At 38.5% G+C, this 25,659-nt stretch overlaps 1 protein-coding gene across 1 annotated transcript in view; it reads right to left on the reverse strand.

Moving 5' to 3' along the window:
* LOC101642542 (lipase member K-like) overlaps positions 1–25,659 on the reverse strand; it is a 47,426-nt gene that overhangs the window by 19,634 nt on the left and 2,133 nt on the right. Inside the window, exons 2-3 of the mRNA XM_013004217.1 lie at positions 20,196–20,275; positions 18,832–18,949 (exon numbers count right to left, since the gene is read on the reverse strand). Coding sequence (XP_012859671.1) covers positions 18,832–18,949; positions 20,196–20,275 — 198 coding nt within the window. The remainder of the gene's footprint in view (positions 1–18,831; positions 18,950–20,195; positions 20,276–25,659) is intronic.

Below are 25,659 nucleotides of genomic sequence, written 5' to 3' on the forward strand. Positions count from 1 at the left end.
TCTGTAGTTCTGTCACCTAGGGAGAGGACGCCATGTCTCGAGCTGGGGCCAGCACTGCAGTCCCTTCTATGGGATTAGCTGCTCTGAGCAGGAACGTCACCTTTGAGGTTTGGTGTCTTGGAAGGAGGTCTGCTCCCTCTTCCCCTTTCCTTTGGAGACATAAACAATACCCTCCCCTGGGGTGGATTAGTGCTCTGTTTCCCCCTTGCTATCTGTTCTTCCCCCACACTTCTGTAGGCTATAAAGGAATATGAGGGTGAGAGTTTTCAAATCCATTTGTCTAATGATAGAAATTTAGGCTGTTTCCAATTCTCTGCGATCGTGAACGCCACAGTGATGAACGTTGGAGGGCAAATGTCTGGTCGTGGCCTGTTTCTTATTTCTTCTGGGTTTACGCCCAGTAGTTGAATTGCTGAGTCATGAGGTAACTCGATTTCCATCTGTTTGGGGTATTGCCAAATCAATGTTTCATAGTGGTTGTACATATCTACAAGACACCAGCACTGAATAAGAGTTCCTATATCACCACAGCTCCTCCAACATTGCTTTCTGTTTTCTTGAATTGGGCTGTCATTGAGGGTGTTAGGTGGTATCTCATGGTTGTTTTGTATTTCCCAGATGGCTAAAGGATTGGGACCATTTGCTCACATGTTTATTAGCCATTTGGGTTTCCTCCATTGTGAATCTTCTGTTCAGGTCTTTTGCTCACCTCCTCAGTGAGCTAGTCATGGATTTCTTTTGTCCTTTTCTAAAGTTGCAGGGTTCTGGTGATTTTAGAAATAAGACCTTTGCTATGTCATTATTGAATATGTTTTCCCAGTCTGTGTGAACTCTCATTACTCTTGATGAAGTCTCTTTCGAGGTACATAAGTGTTTTATCTTTAGTATGTCCCACAGGACAGTGGTCTCTTCCTCTGGGTGAGTATTCGCCATTATTGCTGATAGGCCATGTATTCCCTGCTTTAAGTTTCTTAGCTTTGTCCCTAGTTTTTCGTTGATGAGCCTGATAGTTTGGGTTTGTCATCCACCTTGGCTTTGTCCATGTATCTGAGGTGAGGTGAAGGTCTGGGTTCATTCTTCCACAGGTTGACACCTCATTTTTCCAGCACCATTTGTTAAAGGGGGAATCTGCTTCCCATATGATTTTTAGGGGGGACCCTTATCAGAGATACATTGTCTGTATCCGTTGTCTGTCTCTTTTTATTTCTGGATTTTCTGTTCTTATCCATTGGTCTGAGTATCTATCATTATACCAGTACCATGCTATTTTGACAGCTGTGGCTGTATAATAAGTTTCAAAGTCAGGTAATGCAAGCCTAGCCACTTTATTCTTTTTTTTTTTTAATCATTTTATTGGGGGCTCGTACAACTCATCACAATCCACATGTCAACCCGAATCAGGCATGTTTGTACAAATGTTGCCTTCATTCTTTTCTAGACATTTACTTTCTTTTGAGCCCTTGCTATCAGTTCCTCTTATCCTCCCCCACCCCCTTTTTAAATTTTAATTCTTCTCATTGAGTTCTTTGTCAATATATGTCTGCCTCAGCGAGGGGGCGGGGCAGCGAGGCTCTGGTGAGTGTAGGGGCCAAGCCCCAGGCCATGCGCTGGTCTGGGCAGGTGATGCAGGTGAAGGAGGCCTGGCCACCAAGCTGCTGTGCTACTGCAGTTCATCTGAGTGCCCCAGAGAAGGGCTGCCCACGTGCTGTGAGGCCCCACTGCCTGTCCCAACGCCCCCCTCCACTCAGCTTCCCTATCCCCCAAACCAGCAATTGCCCACAGAATCCCCCATGTAGTTACCTCTACCTCACAAGCAGATGACTTTCAGGAAGTCCCTCCTTTTATTATTTTTGGCATCAAATTTCCTTTTTGGTTTTGTATCCTATTTCTTATACGAAATACGAAATATTTCTAGTATCACTCTAAGTGTAATAATAGACTATATTTTTAGCTAATTTTTTTTCTAACATGAAGGAAGCTTGGTAATAACTGCTTTCTTATTCATGGAAATAGAAAATAAAATATTAATACTTTCTAAAACAAGCAAAAACCTCCCCCTTAAAAATTAAAAATCCCAAACAGCAACTGTGTGCATTGTCATATGAAATCAAAGATCAATCATTTAGCCACTATTTGCCTGCTGCTGTAGGGGTAACACACTGGTGGGGAGGCTAACAAACAGCTACTCTGGGAAAAAGAAGGGTCTTTCTACTGCTTTAATGAGTTACCGTCTTGGAAACTCACAAGAGCAGCTCTACCCTGTCAAAGAGGATCACTGTGAACCAGAATTGACTCCGTGACAATGAATTTGCTTTTCTTTCTTTTATTATTATTTTGCCTGGTGGCATTTTGGTTAACATTATTTCTCAGGCCCCTAGTCACAAACCAAAGGAATGTAAGGTCTCTTGAATCCATAGTAGCATCCAGCTTTTTCCAGATGTAGATTTGTGATAACACCTTCAAATAAAGCAGTCTGTTTTCTAAATACTACCACTTTCTGAAAGAAGATACGCATCGGAGCATGTTTAGCTAAATCCATGATATAACTTCTTCATCAGGGATGGTCATATAAACTCTTCCTAATTCTTGCTTAACTTAGATAATCAGAACACAGCTTCCTTTACTGACATTAACATTTTTATGACACTAAGGATTTCTTTTTTCTTGCTGACCTGCCCTGACACAGAATCTGTCAACAAATCAATTGACATTACCAGATTATTGAAGTCACTAAAGTGTGTCTTCAGGTTCTGGAGTTGATTCCAACTCTGTTCAGAGGTAGCTGTCAAAGAAGGTTATTCTATTTTAAACAGATTAGGGAGATGCTGCAATCAGAAATTTCTCAACTGGAGAGAGATTAATGATGGCTTCAGATATGACAGATATTTCCCTGGCAATCCCATTAGGTGAGTTCTTAGTGATGAGCAGATTGCTCAGGAGACTAACATCCTTGTTTTGCAATCAGTGCAGGCGCGCTATTACCCAATGGTAAGTAGAATTGGAAGCTCTCAGCAGAAAAGAAACTTTTCAGTTCAAATCTTATTTTCACCCAAGGGTGGATACAATGAACCCAGTCATATAAATTTATCTTCATAATCCCACCCCATCCACTGTAACTCCTCTTGGCTTGCCATGTTTCCAATTCTTACTTTGGCTTTCTTAAACATTTCTCTACATTATTGTGTACATTTTTAACTAAAACTACCCAAAGCTCCTGAAACCATTGAATGTAGTTCTCTCACTGGAGCCTAGAAAGCTATGGTTTTATGTGACATTTCCACATCTCCACATAGCCAGATCGTCACAGGATCTTTCTGACTCTCTGACCAGCATTGTTGCTTCTACTACCAGCTGCAGTGTCTTCACCAGGCTTGTATCAGGTAACTCACAAGGAGTTTTAGAGCTCCATATACTCAGTGTTTGTAATTGTGAGGCATATGATCACATTTGGTTAAATTAAATTAATATATATATATATATATAAATTAATATAATATAATATATATATATATATATATCCCAGAACTAATGTTTAAAATATCTAAAATGAGAAAGAATATTCCATTTCTATATTTTCATTATTGGTTCAGAATGTCTAGCTTGATCTAGAGTATGTGGGGTGGTGGTGGCGGGGAACAAAAATGTATTTGGACAAAATTTGTAAAAAGTCATAAAAGTAAACATAGTAAAAAAAAATGGACATAGTTAAACTTAAATTAGTTTACCCAGATTTTTTCTGAAGTGTTTCTTTCACCCAAGCGTTGACACCATTATTTAAGTTGTGCATACTTAATACCAAGAGATACTACTACAAAACTACACAAAGAGATACACTCAAAGCCACCACAGAAAAATAAGAATGGATTTCAAAAATATATTCAAGTAACAAAACAGACAAAGAAAACATAAAATGACATACTTACACCATAATATATCAACAATCACATTAAAATTACAAATGGCCTAACTAATGATTTAAGGACAGAAATTGGCAGAGCAGATTTTAAAAAGAAACATAACCAACTGATATGTTACCTATTAGAAATTTACTTCGACTATGACAATGTAGGCACATTAAAAGTATAAGGATAAAAAAGGCTGCATCCAAACACTTATCAAAAGAAAATAAGAGTGGTTATATTAATGAGATATAACTTGATATAGTTAATATACTTAATTTTCATAAAAAGATAATTTTCAGAAACAAAGATGAATGTTGTATAATAGTAAGTCAGTCTCCAAAAGAGAGAGAGAGAGCAAGCCTAAATAATATTACCCCCAACAACAGAACTGCGAAACCAAAAGGAGCTCAAAGGCAAAATAAGTAAATTCTTGACTGTAGATAGAGACTGCAATATCCTTTCTCAACAATTCATAGAACAACTGGACAGAAAATTAACAAAGGTATTGAATACAGGTTTTCAAAGTCATTTGGTCTGCCAGACCCTTCAGAAAAAATTACTCAACACCTCCCTGGCAACTAAAAACATTTATCTTAAAAGCCACAATCCAGGATAAAATGTAACTATCTGTTTTTGCAAACCACCCCTCACCCAAACTCCCACCCAGATCAATCCAGGACTCCTAGGAGAATATTTCTTACTGGGAGAAACACTGATATAAAAAACCACAATAATGTCAACCAAATATGATATAATTACTATTGATAGAACACCCAACTCCACAACATCAGAATACACACAATTTTTAAGTTCCATGCTCGATCATATTCTGACCCAGACAAGTTTCAAACAATTTTACAGTGTTGGAGTAATGCAGACTGTGCTTTTCAATTACAATGAAATCAGTAACAAAAAGATGTTCTTGGAAACTACCCCCAAAAAATCTCAAGGGAATTAAGAAAGAAATGAAAGAAAATATTAAAGAAAATGAAAATGAAAATGAAAATAGACAATGGTAAATCTAGCTGCGTGTCATGGTTAGCTTTTATGTGCACTTAGTTGCACACGTGGGAAGATTTGGTTGGAGTTCAACCTCTTAATCAGGTCTTAACCTGATGGCGTCTCCTTAGGGGTGTAGCGCTTTTTAAGAGACATTGCTGTTGAGGCAATTGTGACCCTTTAAAACCATACTGCAATGCCCCTGTCCATATACTCCAATGACTGAAAACTTCAAAATATGCATCATATCATATTTGGGCAAAGATGTGGTGGCAACACCCATACAGTGCTGAGGGAGATGTAATACTGTAAAATTACTTTAGATAGCAGTTTGAGAATTTCTTTAAAAAGTTAAATACACATCTCTCATATAATACAATTGCCTTCTTCCAAAATAAATTAAAGCATGAGTCCGCAAAAAGCTCATACACAAATGTTCATTGTACCTGTTTTTGTTGTTGCTAGTTGCCATCAAGTCACCCCTAAGTGCAACAGAAGAATCCTTGCTATATTTCTTCCAAAACAGATTTGTTTATTCTTTTCGTTGTCTATGGATACCTATCTTAATAATGACCAAATACCTGAAACAACCTAAGTCATCGTCAACAGTGAATTCAAACAGCTTTGTATATTCATACAGAGGGATACTAGTTAACACTGAAGAAGAATGAACTATTGATGTGAACTACAACCTGCATAAGTCTCAAATGAAATCACCATTAATAATTCTTAACATGGCTATTGTAACTTCCAGTAAGTCCAAGGACCAGTTTTCTTTTATGTAGTATTTTCCATTTTGATTAAAGTTTATAAATTTTGTCTTCAAGTCATTCCAGAAACAATGAATTCATAGTATATGATTTTATTTAAATAAAGTTCTAGAAAATCAAGCTAATGTATACTGACAGAACCCACACCTATATTTGTTTGTGGAAGGGAATAGGGGTGGTAAGGTGGTAGAAAGATATAGCAAATAAGCACAAAGGAAGTATTTATGTTGATGGGACGTCTTTTATACCCAGCACACTGGTTTTGTTGTTAGTTGTTTTCCATCCAGTTCTGACTTGTCATGAGTCCCTGTGTGTCAGAGGAGAAACACTCTTTTGGGTTTTAAGGTCTGTGACTTTCTAGAATCAGATGTCCAGTCCTGTCTTTGTAGCCACCTCTGGGTGGGTTTGAACACCCAGCATCCCAGCTTTTGGTCAAGCTGGGATGTTGCACTGTGCCCACATTGCACACTTTATGTGAAGTTTCTTATATGTCATTCATGTCTCAACTAAGATGATCCAAGTAATGGGAAAAGAGAATTCCCAGATTCAAAGATGAAACAAAGGAGAGAGACACTAGAGCTTAAGTAGAATATATTTGTGATTTAGGTTAGAATGAAGTTATGAGATGATTAACCTTAATTATTTTTAGGACAAGAGGTGGCTAAGTAAATCTATCAAAATTTTTAAGATTATCCTTAGAAAAATGCAATTCATAATTATCAAATAAGCAGTGGGGGAAAGATGCAGATAAAAAGTTTTGCAACAGAATCAATTGCAAAAGAACATATAAAATAAAGTTGTGTTAAAAAATAATGGATGACTAGCATTCTAATTATTTCAGTTCTCTTGATAATTTTAGCCAAATTAAACTCACATTTAAAACTTTAGACTCATTCAGAGATGAGGTCATATACTTGTTCTATATAGCTTACAAGATAGAAAGATACAAACTTAAGTCAGCATGACATCAAAGAGTTAAAAATAAAGTAGAGAAAATGTTTATTAAAATAAATCTTGTCTTCAGGAACACTATAATTTAAAATAAATTAAAGTGTATTAAGGTAGAAAGGAGCCTTGTTGGCACAGTGGTTCCACACTTGTCTATTAGTGAAAAGATCAGCCCTTTAGACTTGCCAGCCTCTTTAAAGGAGAAAAATGTGGCAATATGCTTCCTTCCAGATGTCAGGTTTTAGAATTCCGGTGGAGCAGTTCTACTCCATCCTATAGGGTTGCCTTGAATCAGAGTCAACTCAGAAAGATACCACTACTGCAACCTACAAAATTCCCCCAAATCAAGTTTAAACCAAGTCTTAGCACTGATGAGCACAGGACATGATGGCTGTTTGAATGTCGGATTATCTTATGAATTTTACATAGAAATGTGACAGGAGCGTTTTCACTTTGAGTGAGGTACACTAACTTACAGTTGTTGTTGCTAGGTGAGGCTTCGATTCCAACACTTGAGAACCCCATGTATTTGTTTACTCATTAGGATTCTCCAGCTTTGGGAGGAGAAAATGGGACTAAGAGTCTACATTCTGAGCAGCCAGTTTGGAGAAGGCCATGGATAACAGTGCTTGTTGTACTGCAGTGGCTTTTGTGTTGCGTGATGCTGGAAGCTGTTACTGGGGCCTCCATGCAGGTGAAGCCTGAAGTGAATCCCCTCTGACTAGGGACCAGGCCTGGGAAAGACCCTGTTATCAGACAGAGTGCCCTGTAGGGTGCATTATTGCAGGTAGTGAGGTCCAAATGTGACACCTTGTCATTTGATCTCCCTCTTGATCCAATGTATAATTGTTCCAGTTTGTAACATTTTCCGCTTTGTTTTCGATTGAGGCTTTTCTCTGTTTCATTCTGTCATTGTTGTTGGGCCAGTTTTGCGTGTGTGTGTGTGTGTGTGTGTGTGTGTGTGTGTGTGTGTGTTTAATCTGGTATGTTGTTCTGTATACAAAATCCAGGAGAGGTGAACCTATCTAGACAACAACTGGATTAATAGTTTTAAAGGGACAGCCAAGGAGGTGGATAGCTAACAGCAATGAGTACAAGGAAGAAATGTTATCCTGGGGATTTATAGTGATGATGGTTGCACAACTCTTAAGAATATGATTGAACTGGGGAAACATGTGATATGTGATTTGCGTGTTGGTGAAAGTGTAAAAAAATTAATTAATGCTTATGACTAATACACTGAATTGAAATAAACTAATGGCCATGCTTCTTCCAAAGACTGATTTGTTCATTCCTCTGGCAATCCATGTTACATTTCATATTATTCATTCAATTTCATTATTCAAAACATTCTTCCTTTTCCAATCCTCCTTACTCTTGGAGGCCAGTTTTTGCATGGGGCCTTGGTGCCAATGGGTTCTGTGTTGAGCTACTAACCACAAGGTCAGCAGTTCAAACCCAGCAGCTGCTCTAAGGGAGAAACCTGAGGTTCTCTGCTACTGCAAAGACTTATAGCCTCAGAAGCCCAGAGGCAAAATTCTACCCTGTCCGATAGCCTCACTGCAATTGAGCTGTGGCTCCATGGCAGCAGGTACAGGTCTAGTTTTTGCATGAATATGAAGTGATTGAAAATACCATGGCTTTGTCAAGTATGTTTTAGTCCTCAATCTGTCTTTGCTCTTTAAAACTTTCAAGAGGTCTTTTGTAGCAGGTTTGCACAATGTAATATGTTTGTTTTTTTCAAGCTTCAACCATGGGTGTTGATTGTGAATCCAATTAGATTATGTCCTTGAGAACTTCAATCTTCGCCCCCCCCCCCCCCCCCCCCCCCCCCCCGCATGTATCATGATATTTATTGATTTAATTGTGAGGATTTGGGTCTTCATTACACTGAATTGTAATCCACACTGAGGGCTGCGATCCTTGACTTTCATAAGCAAGTGCTTCAAGTATCCTTGCTTTATCAACGCTGTACCATCTGCGTATCCCAGGTTGCTAATTCATCTCCTTCCAAGCCTGATGCAACCTTCTTATAGCCCAGCTTCTTGGATTCTTTGCTCAATATACAGATTGAATAAATATTGAAAGGATACAACCCTGACATACACCTTTTCTGATTCACCTGATACATAAATATAAACCTTTTGTGGAAGATAATATTAACATTCTCACTATTTTGGGAGGGCATTTGCTGTATTAGTTTTATAGTAAATTATTACTAATGCTAGTTTTAGATGAAATATATACTAGACTCTGTCCAAATATAGGCCAACCATATTTTACACATAAAGTTATGAATATTATTGTTCACAAAATTTAGGATGTAACTATTTGTTAACACCACACAGTTAAAAAGTAACTTGACTTCATCCATTGCAATGATATACCTTTGCTTACCAGGATGCGCACAAAAGCCTTCCTTTGTATTTGTACCCTTGTTAAGAACATTTCTGGCCCTCTGGATGGCATTGCTAGATCAGCAGATGCCATTGTTTATAATGGTTCTTTTAAAATGGACCAGAGACCAAGAGATCAATAGACTAGAAGATCTATTGATAACTGTTTTCTTATGCCCAAAGCATATGCTTTCCTTGCTGATTGTAGTCTATCCATGCTCTACCTATGGCATTAGTGCAAGTAAAAGAAATAATAGGTTTATAAAATAGAAAGGAAAAATTAAAATTGACCTTTTGGGGTAAAGATATCATTAAGAAATACTTTAAAAATCTACCAAAAAAGCAATTCATTTAATAATTAAATCTTGCAAAGTGTCTGCATACAAGGTCAACACATAGAAATCAGTTATTTCTACATATAAACAAAAATTGTAATAAAAAAACTACAGACATAAAAACAATAATGACCACAAGACCCATGGCCATCAGATTCCTACTTATTCTCCTTCCCATTGAGCCATTTCCCACCAATAGTGGCCCTATGTAGGGTTTCTGAGGCTATAAGTCTTTATAGGAATAGATAGGTTGATCTTATGTACAGTTTTTGAAATTGAAATCTTTATGGGAGCTGACAACCTCAACTTTCTAGCTCCAATCAGCTGGTGAGTTTAAACCACCATCCTTGCAGGTAACATATGTGGGTAATAGACTGGGCCCACAGTTCTACTAGTGCTCCTTAACCATAGTCATGAAGATTAGGAATTACAACCCATATTTTGAGGGACACAATTCAATTCATAAACACATTGTTTTTTAAATTTCCTATATCATTTACAACATCATAAAAAAGAAGATTTTGCTAAGGTTTAAACTTAATAAAATATATATATGGTTTCTCCACTGAAAACTAAAGTATTTTTTTGTGGAAAAGTAGAGACGAGCTAAGGAGCAGCAGAGCCATAGAGCATATTTGCAGATTGGACTACTCAGTATTGTGTAAAATGTCTAGTCTCCTCAAATTGTTCTATAGCAAAACTTCTCAAATGGAACCATTTTGTCCCCCAGGGGACATTTACCAAAATTTGAAGACAGTTTTTAATTGTCACAGTTGTGGGGACAGTTTACCGATTCTTCATGCGTAGAGACAATGGATGTTGCTAAATCTGTATTCCAAACTGACCTGTAGGACCAACACAGATTTGTCAAAGAATAAAGCAGAGGGACTCACTCTACCTGGTTTTAAGACTTACATACAGCAACTGTGATCAAGACAATGGGTCATTATCATAAGGATAGGTATGTGGTCACTGCAGCACAATGATTAAACTGAAAATAAATACATATGTTAATGGTCAATTTACTTTTGATAAAGCTCCCAAGGCAATTTAATGGAAAATAACCAATAAGTTGTGCTAGAATGGTTAGAAGAAACAAATCCATCTCAACCCCAATTCACACAATTCTTGAAAGTGAAAAGTTAATCATAGACCTAAACAATAAAGGCAAAACTATAATCATTCTGTAACCAGACCCAGAGAAGTCCTGTAGGCAAATATATATTAAGAAACAAAAGGCAAATCTATAAGTGCAAAAAATGAAATAAATAGGACTCAATCAGAATTAAATATTTGTATTAACTCAGATATAGATATCATGAGGAAATTTAAAAGCCATGTGTATAGACTTAGAGAAAATATTTGTAAAGCAAATATCTAACAAAGAAATTTTATCTAGAATGTATGAAGAACTCTCATAATTCAATAAGAAGAAGCCCACAGGTAATAATAAAATGGACAAAAATCTTGAGCAAACAGTTCACAAGTGAAAGATAGATGGAGGATTGATAAAGGACATGGAAAAGTGCTCCACATTATTAGTCATCAAGCACAGACATATTAAAGCTAAAATGACAACTCTTTCCACCCACTATAGTAGTTAAAATTTTTAAAGACACACATGTGACAATGAAGCTGAGTAACTGATATTCTCAATAATTGCTGGAGGTGCCACACAAACATTAGGCAAAGCAATTTGGACAAGTCAGACAGAAGAAAATAGACAATAACCCCAGGATGGCATTTTCATTCTTAGGTACCCTAGGAGACATAAAACTTGCATTAACAGAAAGAATGTGAACTGTTATTCATCGTTCCTTTATTCAAAACATCCCCAAATTGGACCTAACCCTAATGTCCCTAAATAATGGAATAGGTAAACAGATAGGGTCTACCAATTCAATGAAACTCAGCTAAAAAAGGGCACTACTGACCTACAAACTACTGAGGTTCATCACATGAATGAACGTCAAGGAAATTACTTAAACAACAGAAAAAGTCAGACACAAAAGAGTACAGGCAGAATAATTTTAATTATATGAAATTTTAGAAAAGTCTATATAAATTGTGAGAAATTGGGTCAAGTGTTACCTACACAGGATGGTGGCGCATACAAAGAGAGGTAAAGGGACTTTCTAAGCTGATGAAAATGTTCAGTATAAAGAGCAATTTTTAATGTTAAGCGGGGGTATTTTTGTTGTCGGATTTTTTGTTATTGTTATTTTAGTCAAAACCATTTACTTGCACGCTTATAATGGGAAGCATATTATAAAATGTAAATATACCTTATTAAGTTAATTGAAATTAAAAGAAGACAATGCATACACAGGGAATTCCCTATATCCTCATGGTTACTTCATTCAATGCAGCAGGAACTTCATCCCTGGTCCTCTTGGTCCCTCCCTCCCTGACACTTCAGCTGTCCTTAGAATATATGAACAATTGCTTAAACTAGCTTGTCCCTCACCTCTACCTCTCAGAGATTGTGATTACAAGGTGAAGTACTGACCTTATGGGGAACAAAATGACTTTTCCCCGGCTTGTCTCCCGAAAATATATGTCAGACCTAGGACACTGCTTTTAACTAATGGTAAATGATTGTCAAGTTATCTCCCTCAAGGCATCAGCCATCCAGCGCAAACAGACTACTGTCTGGTCCACCAGAGGTGGGGCTCACTCCCTGCTGTTAAGGACAGTGGATTACTTTCCAGATAGAGAGTTCAGACCAAATCTAACCAGCTCAGTGACAACCAAGATTAGGCTTCCATCTTGAATCTAGGATCCGCCCATCTTGTCACATGTGTACCCCTAACACCTGCTCTTCTTATAGCATGTACACCCCTAGAATGCCCCCCTCCCATTGCTGTATTGCCTATGGCACAACCCCTTCCTGTGATGTAGGTTGTTATCTATTATCAGGGGGCTTGCACACCCCCAAAGATATATAAGCCTTGGTTAGAAATAAATCGTGCTCTCTCTCCTCCTCCCTCCTCCTGCACCTCCACATGGGCCATCAAGAGGAGCTGAGCTGAGCATGCTACCATGAAACGTGTCTGACTCCTTTGTTTTACTCTGTCTCCTATCTTACGCTCTATGGCTTTACTGCAATCTTTATAATATTATAGCTGTACGATTGCACTTGTGAGCCTATGATGATTTCAAGAGCTGGCTCCCCTGACAAGACCTCAGTGCTGCATTTTTAACAATGATTCCCAGGGAATTCCTGATGTATGTGGTTCCTGTCATGAGCGGCGTGATCAATAATTACTTAATGCTCCTTGACATTTTCAAATGCTTGGTTTATTCACTTCAAACACACATCAAACAATCTAGCAATTTTAAAGTTAACTTGTCGTTAGCTATAAGGGTAATACAAGATTAATTCAGCATCTTATCAGTTACTGACCCTTAGTCCTGTTAGGAATCTCCTTCCTTGGTGTACTCACCTGGGTAGAGTTGGAGCGAGCAGGAGCTGATGTCTCCTCCTTGGTTTCTACCTCTCTGAGTTCAGCCTTTCTACCTGGGTCTTTTATAGGTGGTCTTGCTGGCTCTTTGATGCCATTCAAGGTCCTATCAGGGTTCCCCAGATGTGTCTGGGGAGCTTCTAGGTGCCTCTCTGGTGGGTGATTTACTTCTGTTCAGTGAGTCTGTAGTGATTCAGTATTTCTTACTGGGCTTTTAGTCTCTCTCAAAATGGAGTCGCTTATGTTCACAGGTGGTATGTAATTCAGCATCTTGAAATGAAGTTCCACATCTCGTAAGGTAACTTTAACATGCTCTCATCAGTTCCAAGACACAATTAAGCAGCACAGGTCTCTAAACTGATTGAATTCCTATTTTTCTGTGCTTGACATCATTTCCCACACTAGGGATAGCTCAGCATTCTATCCCTAAATTAATCTTTGTTTCCTGGTTAGGTTCCTTTGAATAATTTTTCTGACTATTCATAGCACTCTGAAATCTCACACATAATGAGTTTGAGGGTTACAACATGGCATAGCAAATCATTTTTTTAATTATATTCTCTTTAATCAAATAACAAGCTGTTTCATATGTATTCTACACAAATGTCTCAAAAATGAATGATATAGTAATAGGCTAAGCTTTAATCCTTACTATTCTTTAAGGGGATCTGATTTACAGTGTTTACACATGGAGTGGCTTAATGGGTGTGGTAGTTATATAATCATTTGTCAATTTGTGAGGATTAAGAGTGAATGGGGTGGAGTCAATCCTGCCAATCAGGTTATAGCCAATGAAGCCTCTGTGTTCTTAATTGTTTCTTGGAACTGTGTGGACATGGCCTTCTCCTGAGGATTCCGGGAACTCCTGTATTCCTCTCTCTCTCTTAGCTCACTCTGCGGGAGACATTGCAGCTGACAAGACATATGGGACTATGTTAGTGCCCTGAACTGGAGGAACCACATAGAGACCCCTGCCAGCACTGAGATGCTTACATTACCACTGAATCCACAGGACTTCCTACCCATTGGCCTGCGATTTTCCTGCATTCAGTGTCATTGCATGTGTTTTGTGAGTCTGAATAGGGCCTCATAGATTGGTATCAAACATATATCAGACTTATGGAGTTGGGCTGAGATGTTTTCTCAATATTCAATTGCTTTTGTATCTAAAGCTCTTTCTTATACACATGAGTGTCTATGAATTTGTTTCTCTAGACTACCTGGACTAACACAGTGAGTATGCATTGGGCGGCTAACCTCTAGGTCAGCAGCTAGAAACCACGAACCTCATCACAGGAGAAAGAAAAGGCTTTTTACCGCTGTAAAAATTTACAATCTCAGAAACCCACAGGGGCAGTTCTACCCTATTCAACAGGGTGATTTGTGATTTGGAATCTACTTAATGACAATGGGTTTGGTTTGAGTTAGGCAGTCAAGGACTTAGCCATAAATCAAAAGCTTGGAACATCAACTGTACCCGGAGATGCCTAGAAAGAAAGGCCTGAAGAGCTACTTCTGCCCGGTGTGCAGAGACATGCATGCAGCATACCCGCATGAAGCAGGGAACCACTGACTTCACTGGGCCTTATTCTCTGAGTCATATTGGTAAATCAAGACTTGTCTCCAGTTACAATTTGTTCCATAAAGTCTTCATTAGCTTTCTTCTTACTGAAAAGATACCTTTAGCTAGCTGATTTTCACACAACTCTGTGGAGCCCAGAGCTTCCTGAGGCCAAATAGTTTGCTTAAACTTGAAAATACCAAATCATGTGAGATTCTTAACGGCAATAGCTATCCCACCAATAGTGATTCTACAGCCTTTTCCTACTAGTTTCTGGACTCCAGCCACAGCTTCGTTATTTGTCAAGGGTGATGGACTTCCCTCTCTTGAATCATCTTTAAGGTCTTTCCTGTCCTCCTTACAATGCTTGATCCACCTAAAATCCGTTGTTTTTATGTAAATCACCATTTCTGTTTGTTGCAGAGCTTCAATGATTTGATAGGATATCCTCTTGAGTCTTGCTAAAAATTTGATACTAGACCAAACCTCAAAATAGTTTTCCCTCAAAAGGAAAAAATAAAAGTGTCCTTGTTTCTTCAGCCATCCACTGCTTCCAGTGGCATGTTCAAACATGTCTTGTTTGTAATAAACCGATGCATATATGAACTGGAACTGCAGTAGCAATACTTTGTGGCTTGGCTTATCCTCATATGTTATAAGGATTTTCCACTTTTACATTACATAATTTAAGATCATATTTTACAGTCATCTTTAATCCCAACATCACCATGAGTAATCATCTAATAGAAGTTCTTCAGCACATAATTTATTTCCAAAATTTGGGAAACAGCTCCTTTTGAAAACTTGAAAGAAGTGCTGAATGGGACTCCAGGCCCATGTTGCAATTGATACAAAATCAACTACTCTCTACTCTACTAGATACTATTGGTGTGCTACTGGGGTGCTGCCATTCCCTAGCCCCTGCGTCAATGGCTAAGAGTACAAAACACTCCCTTCTAGAGGCAAGCACTCCTGGTACCCATAGTGAGGGAGTGGTAACCCACAATCACCAACTGACTAATGTGAAGGTAAAAAAGGTCACTCCCTTACTTCAAGGCCTGACAAACATTGTGGGGGTACTCTATGTTTTGTATTTCCAAAGAAGCCAAGCTGCAGCTAGTCTCCTGTTGAGACCCTATTGTTGTTTAATCATGTCCTCTGTTCCACCCCTGCTCTATTGGCAGAGGTAAATGACCCTAATCATCATAAATGAATACCCCATTGTTCCCATGGCAGGCTGGGCCACAGGAGTCAGAATTAACTCTGAGGGCAGGTTGTTGGGGCCCATGGTTTAACTGATACGGTGCAAATGCAGCAACTGTGGCCTGATAAGAATGGTGGTGCTCTTTAGGCCTTAGGGCCTTGTTCACTCAGTATCTAAACCATTTAAGAGAAAGAGGGACCAAGAATAGGTGATGGAAAAGGGACTCTAGGAACACCAGTTATGACCTTAGGTCCAGCTACAAAAGCAGGTATTGACAGAGGAGTGTGAAAGAGTCCGCTTACGCTAATCAAAAGACTAGAAGATAGCACAATTTAAGATCGAATCTGTTGGACATCCACTATAAAAGCCCCTCCCCTTGCAGTAAAAATTCCTTTTAAACTTTATCAGTAGGGATGCTCTCACTCAGGAAGGTGGTAAGCCAGACCATTAAGCTAAGTAGTCAGGCACTACTTAGATAAACAATGGAGCATGAGACTTCAGGGGTCAGTGGTCTCTAACCCCTGAAGAAATGTAGAGTAGATAATTTGTTTCCTGTGATCATTGCAAAACCTACTTTGTGTCAGATAGTTTGGGGTATATAACTGGCTTGATTTTCATTGGATATTTTAAGACGTTTGGAGGTAGCAAGCCCCAGTTTCCCTGTTTCCAGCTTGCAGAAAAAATACAGAGTTTCTCAAATCGATCTAGTGTCTGTCTTTGACTGCAACAGTGACAGCCCATCTTAGACCTGAGTTCATAACAATAGAATCATAATTTGCCCCACTAACTTTCTTTTTGCAACTTTTCCAAGAAATCATAAACAATCCGAATTCTGGGGGCTCTACACCTGGATGGAGGGATAATTCCAGCTGATGCTGTAGGTGTCCCCTGCCTAGATCTTCTTTACTAAGCAGGTCTACTGTTCCCCCTAGCTACTGCTAGTGCCGCTTTCTACGGGCTCAGGTTTCCCATTCTCTCTGTAGAAAAGCCCTAGGCTGAACAGGAATTGCTTCATTCAGATTTTCCCTCTTTCTAGAAGCAATGGCTATTGAATGTGCAAATGCACAAAATTGGCACCCTCCCCTCACCATAGGACCACCATTGTGGTATAATCCATTGAGCTCTTCTAGGATCTACCTACAGATAGACTGCAGCTACGTCATATCCTTCCTTACATCTAAGACGTTTTTTCCATGTTGCTTTGAGTTCCCAGAGGCTAGGTGTTAGGCTGCTAACTGCAAGGACACTGGTTTCAAACCACTGGCCACAACACAGTAGAAAAATGGGGATGCTGCTCCTGTCAAGATTGAGTCTCAGACCCTATGTAGGGGAACTATGAGTCAGTATCAACTTACTGGCACGGTAGTAAGTTTTTAGTTTTTAGTTTTGTTTATCCTAATATTACACACCCAATAAATCAAATGCACTTTAATCCTGGCCTTGTGCTGTTTCTGGCAGAGCTTCAAAACAATTCATTCTAGTTCCACCCATGCTGAGAATTTGAATTTCCACCCCAGATACGCTGAACCACAGAATGTGCCTCTTAAGAAAATCCCAGGGGATCTGTGAGGCTCTCTGAGGATCTGGTTAAAAATGTAGATTCTGATTTAGTATACATGAAGAGGTAGTGATGGAGAAGAGAATGCCTATTCTCAGCAGGGAACAGAACAGGAATAAGGGGAGTGTGAAGCCTTGCTTTCGGGAGCACTTACTGTTTTAAAGTGATCTCTAAGTTCTTCCAGTTCTTCTACAGGCCTTGTAACTACACAGGAACTTTCTCACCATCCACGTTACACTGATTGACGTTGTTTCAAGTACCTTTTCTAAAGTACTGTTCGAAACAGGAACTTGAGAGAACATCCCAAGAGAAACACTCTTTGCTGAGAGAAATCCTGAGCTTTGGGGCAAACTTGGGCAATTTGATGAACAAACAAAAGTAGTATGTTCCCTCTTCAGCTAGTGAATGGTAGATTGGTCACAATATCCTTAGTGAACTTTGCACCACCGTCTGCTGACAGGTATGCACTCGAGGTTGGGATAAAGAGCTCTGAGGCTGCCACCGAGTGTATCCTGTTGTTATTGTCAGAGGGGAGTCATTCACACTGGGAAGGGCATTGTTACCCATTGATAGAGCCAAGGCACTGCCATCAGGTCCTAGTAACCCTATAGGACAAGGTAGAACTGCCCCTGTGAGTTTCTAAGACTCTGTTAACGGGCGTCAGAAGCCCTGTCTTTCTACCTTGGAGGGACTGGTGGTTTTGAACGGCTGACTTTATGGTTAGCAACCCTGTGCATAACCGCTACACCATCAGGGCTCCTCCCTGTTAGACAGAACTGCGCAAAGGGGAAAGAATCCTAACCCAAAAGACAGGTGGAGGCATATTTCCCCATGCCTACCCTGTACAAAGGAAAGTGAAATGCACATAAGACATTTTCTTATTAATGGGAGAGACAGAGTTAGTAAATGGTTTTAGGCAGGGAAAGACAGGATGCTCACATTACCCTCACAATGGTTGATTGACCTTGGTTTCTGAGCCTGGCAACAAAGATACAGCATGAAATTGAGTGGGCAGGGGAGCACATACCTGGAATCGGAAGGGATGCTACAGATAACCAGCCAATAGCAGAAGGCCTGCCACTGATGGCATTAAAAACCTGAGTCTTCATGCCACAGGGTCCAAGATTTTCTGGAACCCATTGGTGTTTCGCCCTAAAGTACCACCTTAATAAACTCACTCATTTCATTCAAAACTGTCTTCTGACTGGGGTCTGAATACTGTCTCTCATCTGAATTCTTTCTTGTGAGTGTGATAAGAAGCGAGAGAGGAGAGTTTTGAAACCTTGAGCTGTTTCCCAGTAAGTCTTTCCTCAAATCAAAATAGTAATAATAACAATAATGTTAAGTTTTAGGGACTTTCTAACTCTTTATAAAAAACAAACACACACACACACACACACACACACACACACACACACACACACACACATTCAAACCAGTCAGGTAGTCTCTAAGGATGCATGAGCAGAGTAACCTACACAGAAAATCAGAAGAAAACTTGTTTTTCACCACTAAGAAGCAGGAAGTCAGTGGAGAATCAGACCATCCTCTGAGGTATACAGGGACACCAATGAAAAGCTAACTTCATTTAAACTTATGATCCTTTTCTTGTTCTACAACCACTTAGAAAATGTGGAACACTTGAGAACCGCAGACCCCAGATAGTCTCTAATACACTCTGAATTTAATATTACCTGAATTGTTACTGTTTGTCTTCCCATGAGGGATTCTATAAAGGCCAAGTATATAACCATCTTCAGTTACAACATCATACACTTCATCGGGGTAACCCCAGTAGGAAATAATTTGGCTCTGTATAAATGAAAAACAGGACTTTTAATAGAAGATTCTCAGTTAATTAAGTTAAATGGTTTGTTATTTTCACATTCATTGTGTAATAATATTAGCATTCTCCTTCGACTTCGGGCCTATGTGAATTAGGTAGGGGTTTACATTTCAGATAATCATTTTTTATGTTAAATAATTTAAACAGCTTATCAAACTTCCCAATAGCTTACTCTGTTCCCAATATGTACATTATTCAAATATCTGAGTCACCATAACTTTGTATGTATGTGTATTTGTTATACATACATACATACATACATACATACATACATACATATATACATATAAAAGGGTGAATCAGGAACTATTCCTACTAATGCCATCAATTCCTACCCATACATGCATGGGTTTATCCCAAATAAAACGTTTTTGAACATATCTCTGTGATCAATACATGGCTGCAGACAAATATTCTCAAAAATACACTTGTCTTAAGGTGCCTTCAAAGTAAAGGTCCCATCAAAACTGCCTTCTGAGAGGTTCTGCTGGGCCCATTAAATTTAAGGTGCACACACAATGGAGACTCAAAATTTTTTTGGAAAAATATCCACTATTTTTCATTTTCATGAACTTTTTGAAGCCACTTCATATATTCAATAAGGACCAAAACAGTTACAATCTCAGAAACCCACTAGGGCAGTTCTCCCCTAATCTACTGGGTTTCTCTGAGTCAGAACTGATTCAATGGCTGTTGAGTTTGTAAAAGACCAAATCGATCACCATGAACAGGTTCACATTTGGGATCTATGTATGAAAGGAAGTTTATATTATTAAAAATCACAGCAAAAATTGTATTCATGTTTTAATATATATGTATATATAAGATTCAATCTATAAATTAACATGATCTAAAAGAATCACTTAGAATCTTGTTAAAATCTAGATTCTGATTCAACATACTTGGGGATTTATCAGCGAGGGCTCAAACTTGATTGAACTGGTTCAAAACCTTGATGTGTACACATAGAATTTCTGTCTATCATGAAGTATCTATGTATTTATATATATTTTTCATTACAGAGTTAAGATGAAGCTAACAGGGAAATTAAATATATAGAATATTAGATAAAGGTTATTATCTGACCAATATAAAAATATGTGTTTGCAGATATGTAAGTTTAAGTGTAGCTCTGTTCATGAAAAACAAAAAACTCCAGGATTTAAAGAGTATCAATTTTTGCTATTTCAGCAATTATTTTTTAAAACTTACAATATTCATATTTGATTCAGGGTTTACAGATTTTTGACAGAGACCATGAGTAGTTCCAAGAAGAAGGACCACATATATCGCTGTAAAAATGTACTACATTTTTTAGGCTCTATGAACAAAAAGAAGTTTATAGTATTAAAATTTATAACAAGCAATACCATTTTACTCTCAAATTAGATAACTATAGACATAGGAGGTTGGAATTTGAAAGCTTGTTCTCTGATGGCATAGTGGGTTACTCTGCCTTTTATCCTCAAGATCTGTAGTTCAAAACCACTAGCTGCTCCATGGAGAAGAATGAGGCTTTCTGCTCTTGTTAAGATTTATAGTGCCAGAAATGTAAAGAGGCAGTTCTCCTCTGTCTTATAGGATTTGTCTTAGTCAGAATTGCTTAGACATTTTGCTGTTTGCTTTTTAATGGGGGTTGGGAACATTTATTAATACATGCTTACATTTATTAATAAGTGCTTAAAAGCATGTATTTCAAGAGTATTTCAAGCAGGTGGGGATAGGGTGAGTCAGAAGCTTGGATTACTTTCATTAGCTTAGCCTCTGAATGTCTTGATCTCGTTTTCATTATAGTAATGTGATTTTTGGGTCTCCTAAACTTTATGACGGCAAAACTGTAACACTAAGGTTCTTTCTAAAAACCCAAAATACGCACTGCCATCGAGTTGATGCCAAGTCATTGTGACCCTGTAGGACAGGGTAGAACTGCCCCTGTGGGTTTTCAAGACTGTAACACTTTGTAGAAAAGTAAACAATGAAGAGATCCCAGAGAAGATGGAAACTTCTTTATATATCCTCTGAACAAAGACTATTAAAAATACCATGGATTGCTGAAAAAACAAACAAATCTTTCTTGGAAGAAGTACAGCTAAAATGCTCCTTAGAAGTAATGATGACGAAATGTTGCATCACCCACTTTGGACATGTTGTGCAGAGAGACCAGGCCCTGGGGAAGTACATCAGGGTGGGTAAAGTAGAGGGACATTGATAAAGAGGAAGGCCCGCTAGGAGATAGATCGACACAGTGGTTGCAACAATGAGCGTAAATGTAACAGCAATGGTGAGGTAGCAGAGGACCAGGCAGTGTTTCCTTCTGTGATAAATAGGGTCACCGTGAGTTGGAGCCAGCTAGATGTCACCTAACAGCCGCAATCCTTGTATCATAAGTTAGACACTATATGCGGCAGGTGGCACAAACTCCCAGCTCCACTAGAAGTGGAGCTTTTGAACGAAGGCAGGTTCCTTAGCCTGTCTAAGCAGCAAGGTCCCTACTTATAGCAGTACATAAGGATTTTTTTTTAAACTTCAAAATCACTGCCATTGAGTCCATTTTGCCTCACAGTGTCCCTATAGGACAGGGTAGAACTGCCCCTGTGAGTTTCTGAGGCTGTAACTCTTTACGTGAGCAGAAAGCTTTGTCTTTGTCCTGCAGAGCAGTTGGTAGTTTTGAACTGTTGACCTTGCAGTCAGCAACCCAACATATAACCACTACACCAATTTAAATGAACTATTAAGCTTAAGTGTAAGTTATATGAAAACATGAGCAATCCATCATTGAAAATTATTTTTACTGAAACCCAAATGAAGGCTGAGCATAATAGTGGGACAAGAGGAAAGTAAAAGAAAGAGAGGAAGGAACTAGGAGGCAAAGGGCACTTACAGAGGGCATTTATAGAGGTCTAAATACAGGCATGTACATATGTAAATATATTTATATGGGATAATGGGGAAATAGATCTATGTGGCAGAAGGACATTGGGCCTCCACTGAAGTACTCCATCAATGCAAGAACACTTTGCTTTATTAACCTGGCATTCCATTATGCTCACCTTCCTGACACGATCGCTGAAGACAAAGCGGGTGCATAAGCAAATGTGGTGAAGAAAGCTAATGTTGTCCGGCTATCAAAAGATATAGCGTCTGGGGTCTTAAAGGTTTGAAGATAAACAAGTGGCCATGAAGCAACAAAGCCCACATGGAAGACGCACACCAATCTGTGTGATCATGAGGTGTCGATGGGATCAGGTATCAGGCATCAAAGAACAAAAATTATATCATTATGAATGAGAGGGAGTGTGGGGTGGAGACCCAAAGCCCATCTGTAGGCAACTGGACATGCCCTTACAGAGGGGTTGCAGGGGAGGAGACGAGCAAGTCAGGGTGCAGTATAACACTGATGAAATATATAGCTCTCCTCTAGTTCTTTAATGCTTCCTCCTGGCCACGCCCCGCCCCACTATCATGATCCCAATTCTACCTTTCAAATCCGGCTAGACCAGAGCATGTGCACTGGTACAGAAAAGAATGGAAAACACAGGGAATCCAGGACAGATAAACCCCTCAGGACCAATAATGAGAGTGGCAATACCAGGAGGGTAAGGGGAAGCTGGGGTAGAAGGGGGGAACCTATCATAAGGATCTACATATAACTCCCTCCCTGGGGGACAGACAGGGGGGGGTGACATCAGACAGTGTAAGGTATGACAAAATAATAATAATTTATAAATTATCAAGGGTTCATGAGGGGGCGGGCAGGGAGGGAGGGGGAAAATGAGGAGCTGATACCAAGGGCTCAAGCAGAGAGAAAATGTTTTGAGAATGATGATGGCAACACATGTATAAATGTGCTTGACACAATGGATGGATGTATGGATTGTGATAAGAGTAGTATGAGGCCCTGATGAAATGATTATAAATAAATAAATAACCCTTTAAAAATATAATGTACATATCATACAATTCAATAGTTATATTAAAAAGAATTGTGCTATCATTACTACAATTACAAAAATTTTTAAATACATTTCATTTGATAATTTTATTGGGCTTTCCTTTCATTTAGCTTAAATTGAAAAAAAAACCAGATATCCAATTTGGAAGAATTTGTAACTGCCCATTGTTCACTTTACAAATACGAACTCCAATACTTGAAATAGTCCTTTGTCAAATCAGAAGTTTTTACTTCTTAAAATACGTAATTCCCGATGTAGTATTAGAGATATGTCTCCGTTTGTATAGTTGAAAGGCCCTTGTGAAAGAGAAGACACTAAGAAAAAAGACGTCAATAGAACCTAATCGCTGAGGATCTGGGTCTGGCTTCATTAAAACTGTTTAAGCCTGTGTACCCTTTAGAAAGTCATCCTCTCCTAGCATGTATCTCAGCTTGAAGGTCACTGTTCTCTCCAATACTTTTATAACAGTATTTTATAACTTTTATAACAGTCATCATGAAGTGCTCATGCTTCTGGCTTGACCACATCCCAAACACAAAGCTAATTTCTGAGGAAACTCATTTTACTTTTAGATGAATGTACTTACAATTTTTTCCTTGAACAGATTCTTTAACTTAAGCAAAACTCAACTGTTCATAGTTTTCTGCTTTTGGCGGGACAGTCCTGATTTTTAACAATTTGCCCCGCGTCCCGTGGTGCTTTTAAAAAGTCCCGATTTTTGGAAAGAATGCACTACAAGCTAGGGTATGCGGTTTTCGGCTGCCATGTGGCTATTTCACCAGGATATGAGTTTTATCAATGGTGTCCCGCTTTACCAATGTTAAAATCTGGTCCCCTTAGTGTAAAAGTGGCCAATTCTTTTTCTCCCTTAAGGTTTTTCACCTTTTTACCCGAAAGTCTTTTTCCCTTCCTGGTCACCTTTCTTTAGAATTGCACTGAATTGTGAATAGTCTTCTTTAATTGCAGAATCTATCAATGAGCATAGTATTCCAGGTGTGGTATGACCAATCTAAATAATGTGAAACTAACACATTTCTGGTTCTGAACATGTTATATATCATAATTTAGGTTCATATTTACTTTTTCCTTGGCAGCTCTATTACACTGTTAACTCATCATGAGCTTAGAATCTACTGAAATTCTATGAAATCCCTGATTCTGTAAAATTATTTCTAGGCACAAAAAATATTCCTGTTGAATTTTTGTGAATATTTACTTGCTATTTATCATTCAATATGAGGTCATCCATATTGGTTTTATGTTAGGTGTGCCATAAATTCTTATTCAGCATGTGAATAGCAAATAAATTAGTATAGGCAGAACTGTGCAGAATACTACTAGATATGTTTGTTGACTGTTATTTTGCATTCTTATAATCATGTTACACTATAAAATAGCACTTTCTGGATGTGTAATAATGAAATCTTCCAACTAAATTACCACCTAAATATTCTATTTGCATAAATATTTCCCTCAAAGGTTTCTTAGGGAAACAGTCTGTGGTATTTAGTAGTTTCTGATAATCTTAATATTGAACAGTATAATATAGTATGCCAGTTATCCTGTATAGAATATAATAGTTCTGCCTTCTTCATGCTTATATTGTAGTGGGAGAAAGACATCAAATACACAATAAGTAAACTAGAAAAAAAACAAATAACTTCTAAAACTGGTAAGTGAACCGAAGACAATAAAACAGGCTAATAGGACAGACCACAATGTATCTGTCATTTCGTTGTGCTGTTTTGGCTTACATATTATTTTGGTGCTGAAGGTTTTGTCTTGGGTATTGTAAATATCAGGAGGATCACCTCTGGTGGAAGAGGCTCAGCTGAGTTTATAGACTAATATCGACTATGGAGGAGGACCTGGGAATCTACTTCCAAAACTGTTGGCCAGCGAAGACCTTATGACTACCACTGGTACACTTTGTGGCATAAGTGTTGCAAGACGAACCTCTTAGGCTGCAAAGACACTCAAAATAAAACTGTGAGACAGCTGCTCCTTATAGTAGAGTTGACTTTACTCAGATGGGCGGAATAAAGCACTCAGACTTCATTTGCTGATGTAGCATGAATCAAAATGACAAGAAACAGCTGTTAACCTCCATTAATAATACAAAATTGGAATGTACAAAGTATGAGTCTAGAAAAAAGTGAAAGTTGTCAAGAATAGAGTATTCTGGAGAAAGATACTCTAAGTATTAGTAGCTGAATTGACTGGTATTGGTAATTTGATTGGGACAGTATAGTATGGCCTACTATACTGGGAACAACAAATTAAAAAGGAATGATGTCACATTCATTGTCAAAAGAATATGGAATACAGTGCTGTCATTGAGAGAATAACGCTCACAAACTTATAAGGAAGGCTAGTTTAAATGACTATTATTCAAATTTATACCCCAACTACTAATGCCAAAGAGGAAGAAATTGAAGATTGTTACCAGTTTCCTCTGTATGAAATTGATCAAAGATGCAATCAAAATGCATTGTAAAATTTTGCTGAGGATCATGCAACAACAGTTGTTGCATTACGTTGACAGCGAGTTGCCAGAGGTTCAGGCCAGATTCCAAAGAGGATATGAAATATCATTGCTGATGTCAGATGGATCTTGGCTCAAAACAGAGAACACCAAAACGATGTTTACTTGTGTTTTATTGCCTATGCCAAAGCATTCGACTGTGTGGGCCATAACTAACTAGGGATAATCTTGAGAAGTA

The sequence above is a fragment of the Echinops telfairi genome, unplaced genomic scaffold (genome assembly GCF_000313985.2).
Source record: "Echinops telfairi isolate 266 unplaced genomic scaffold, ASM31398v2 ScPeMD7_70;HRSCAF=299, whole genome shotgun sequence".
NCBI classification, from domain to species: domain Eukaryota; kingdom Metazoa; phylum Chordata; class Mammalia; order Afrosoricida; family Tenrecidae; genus Echinops; species Echinops telfairi.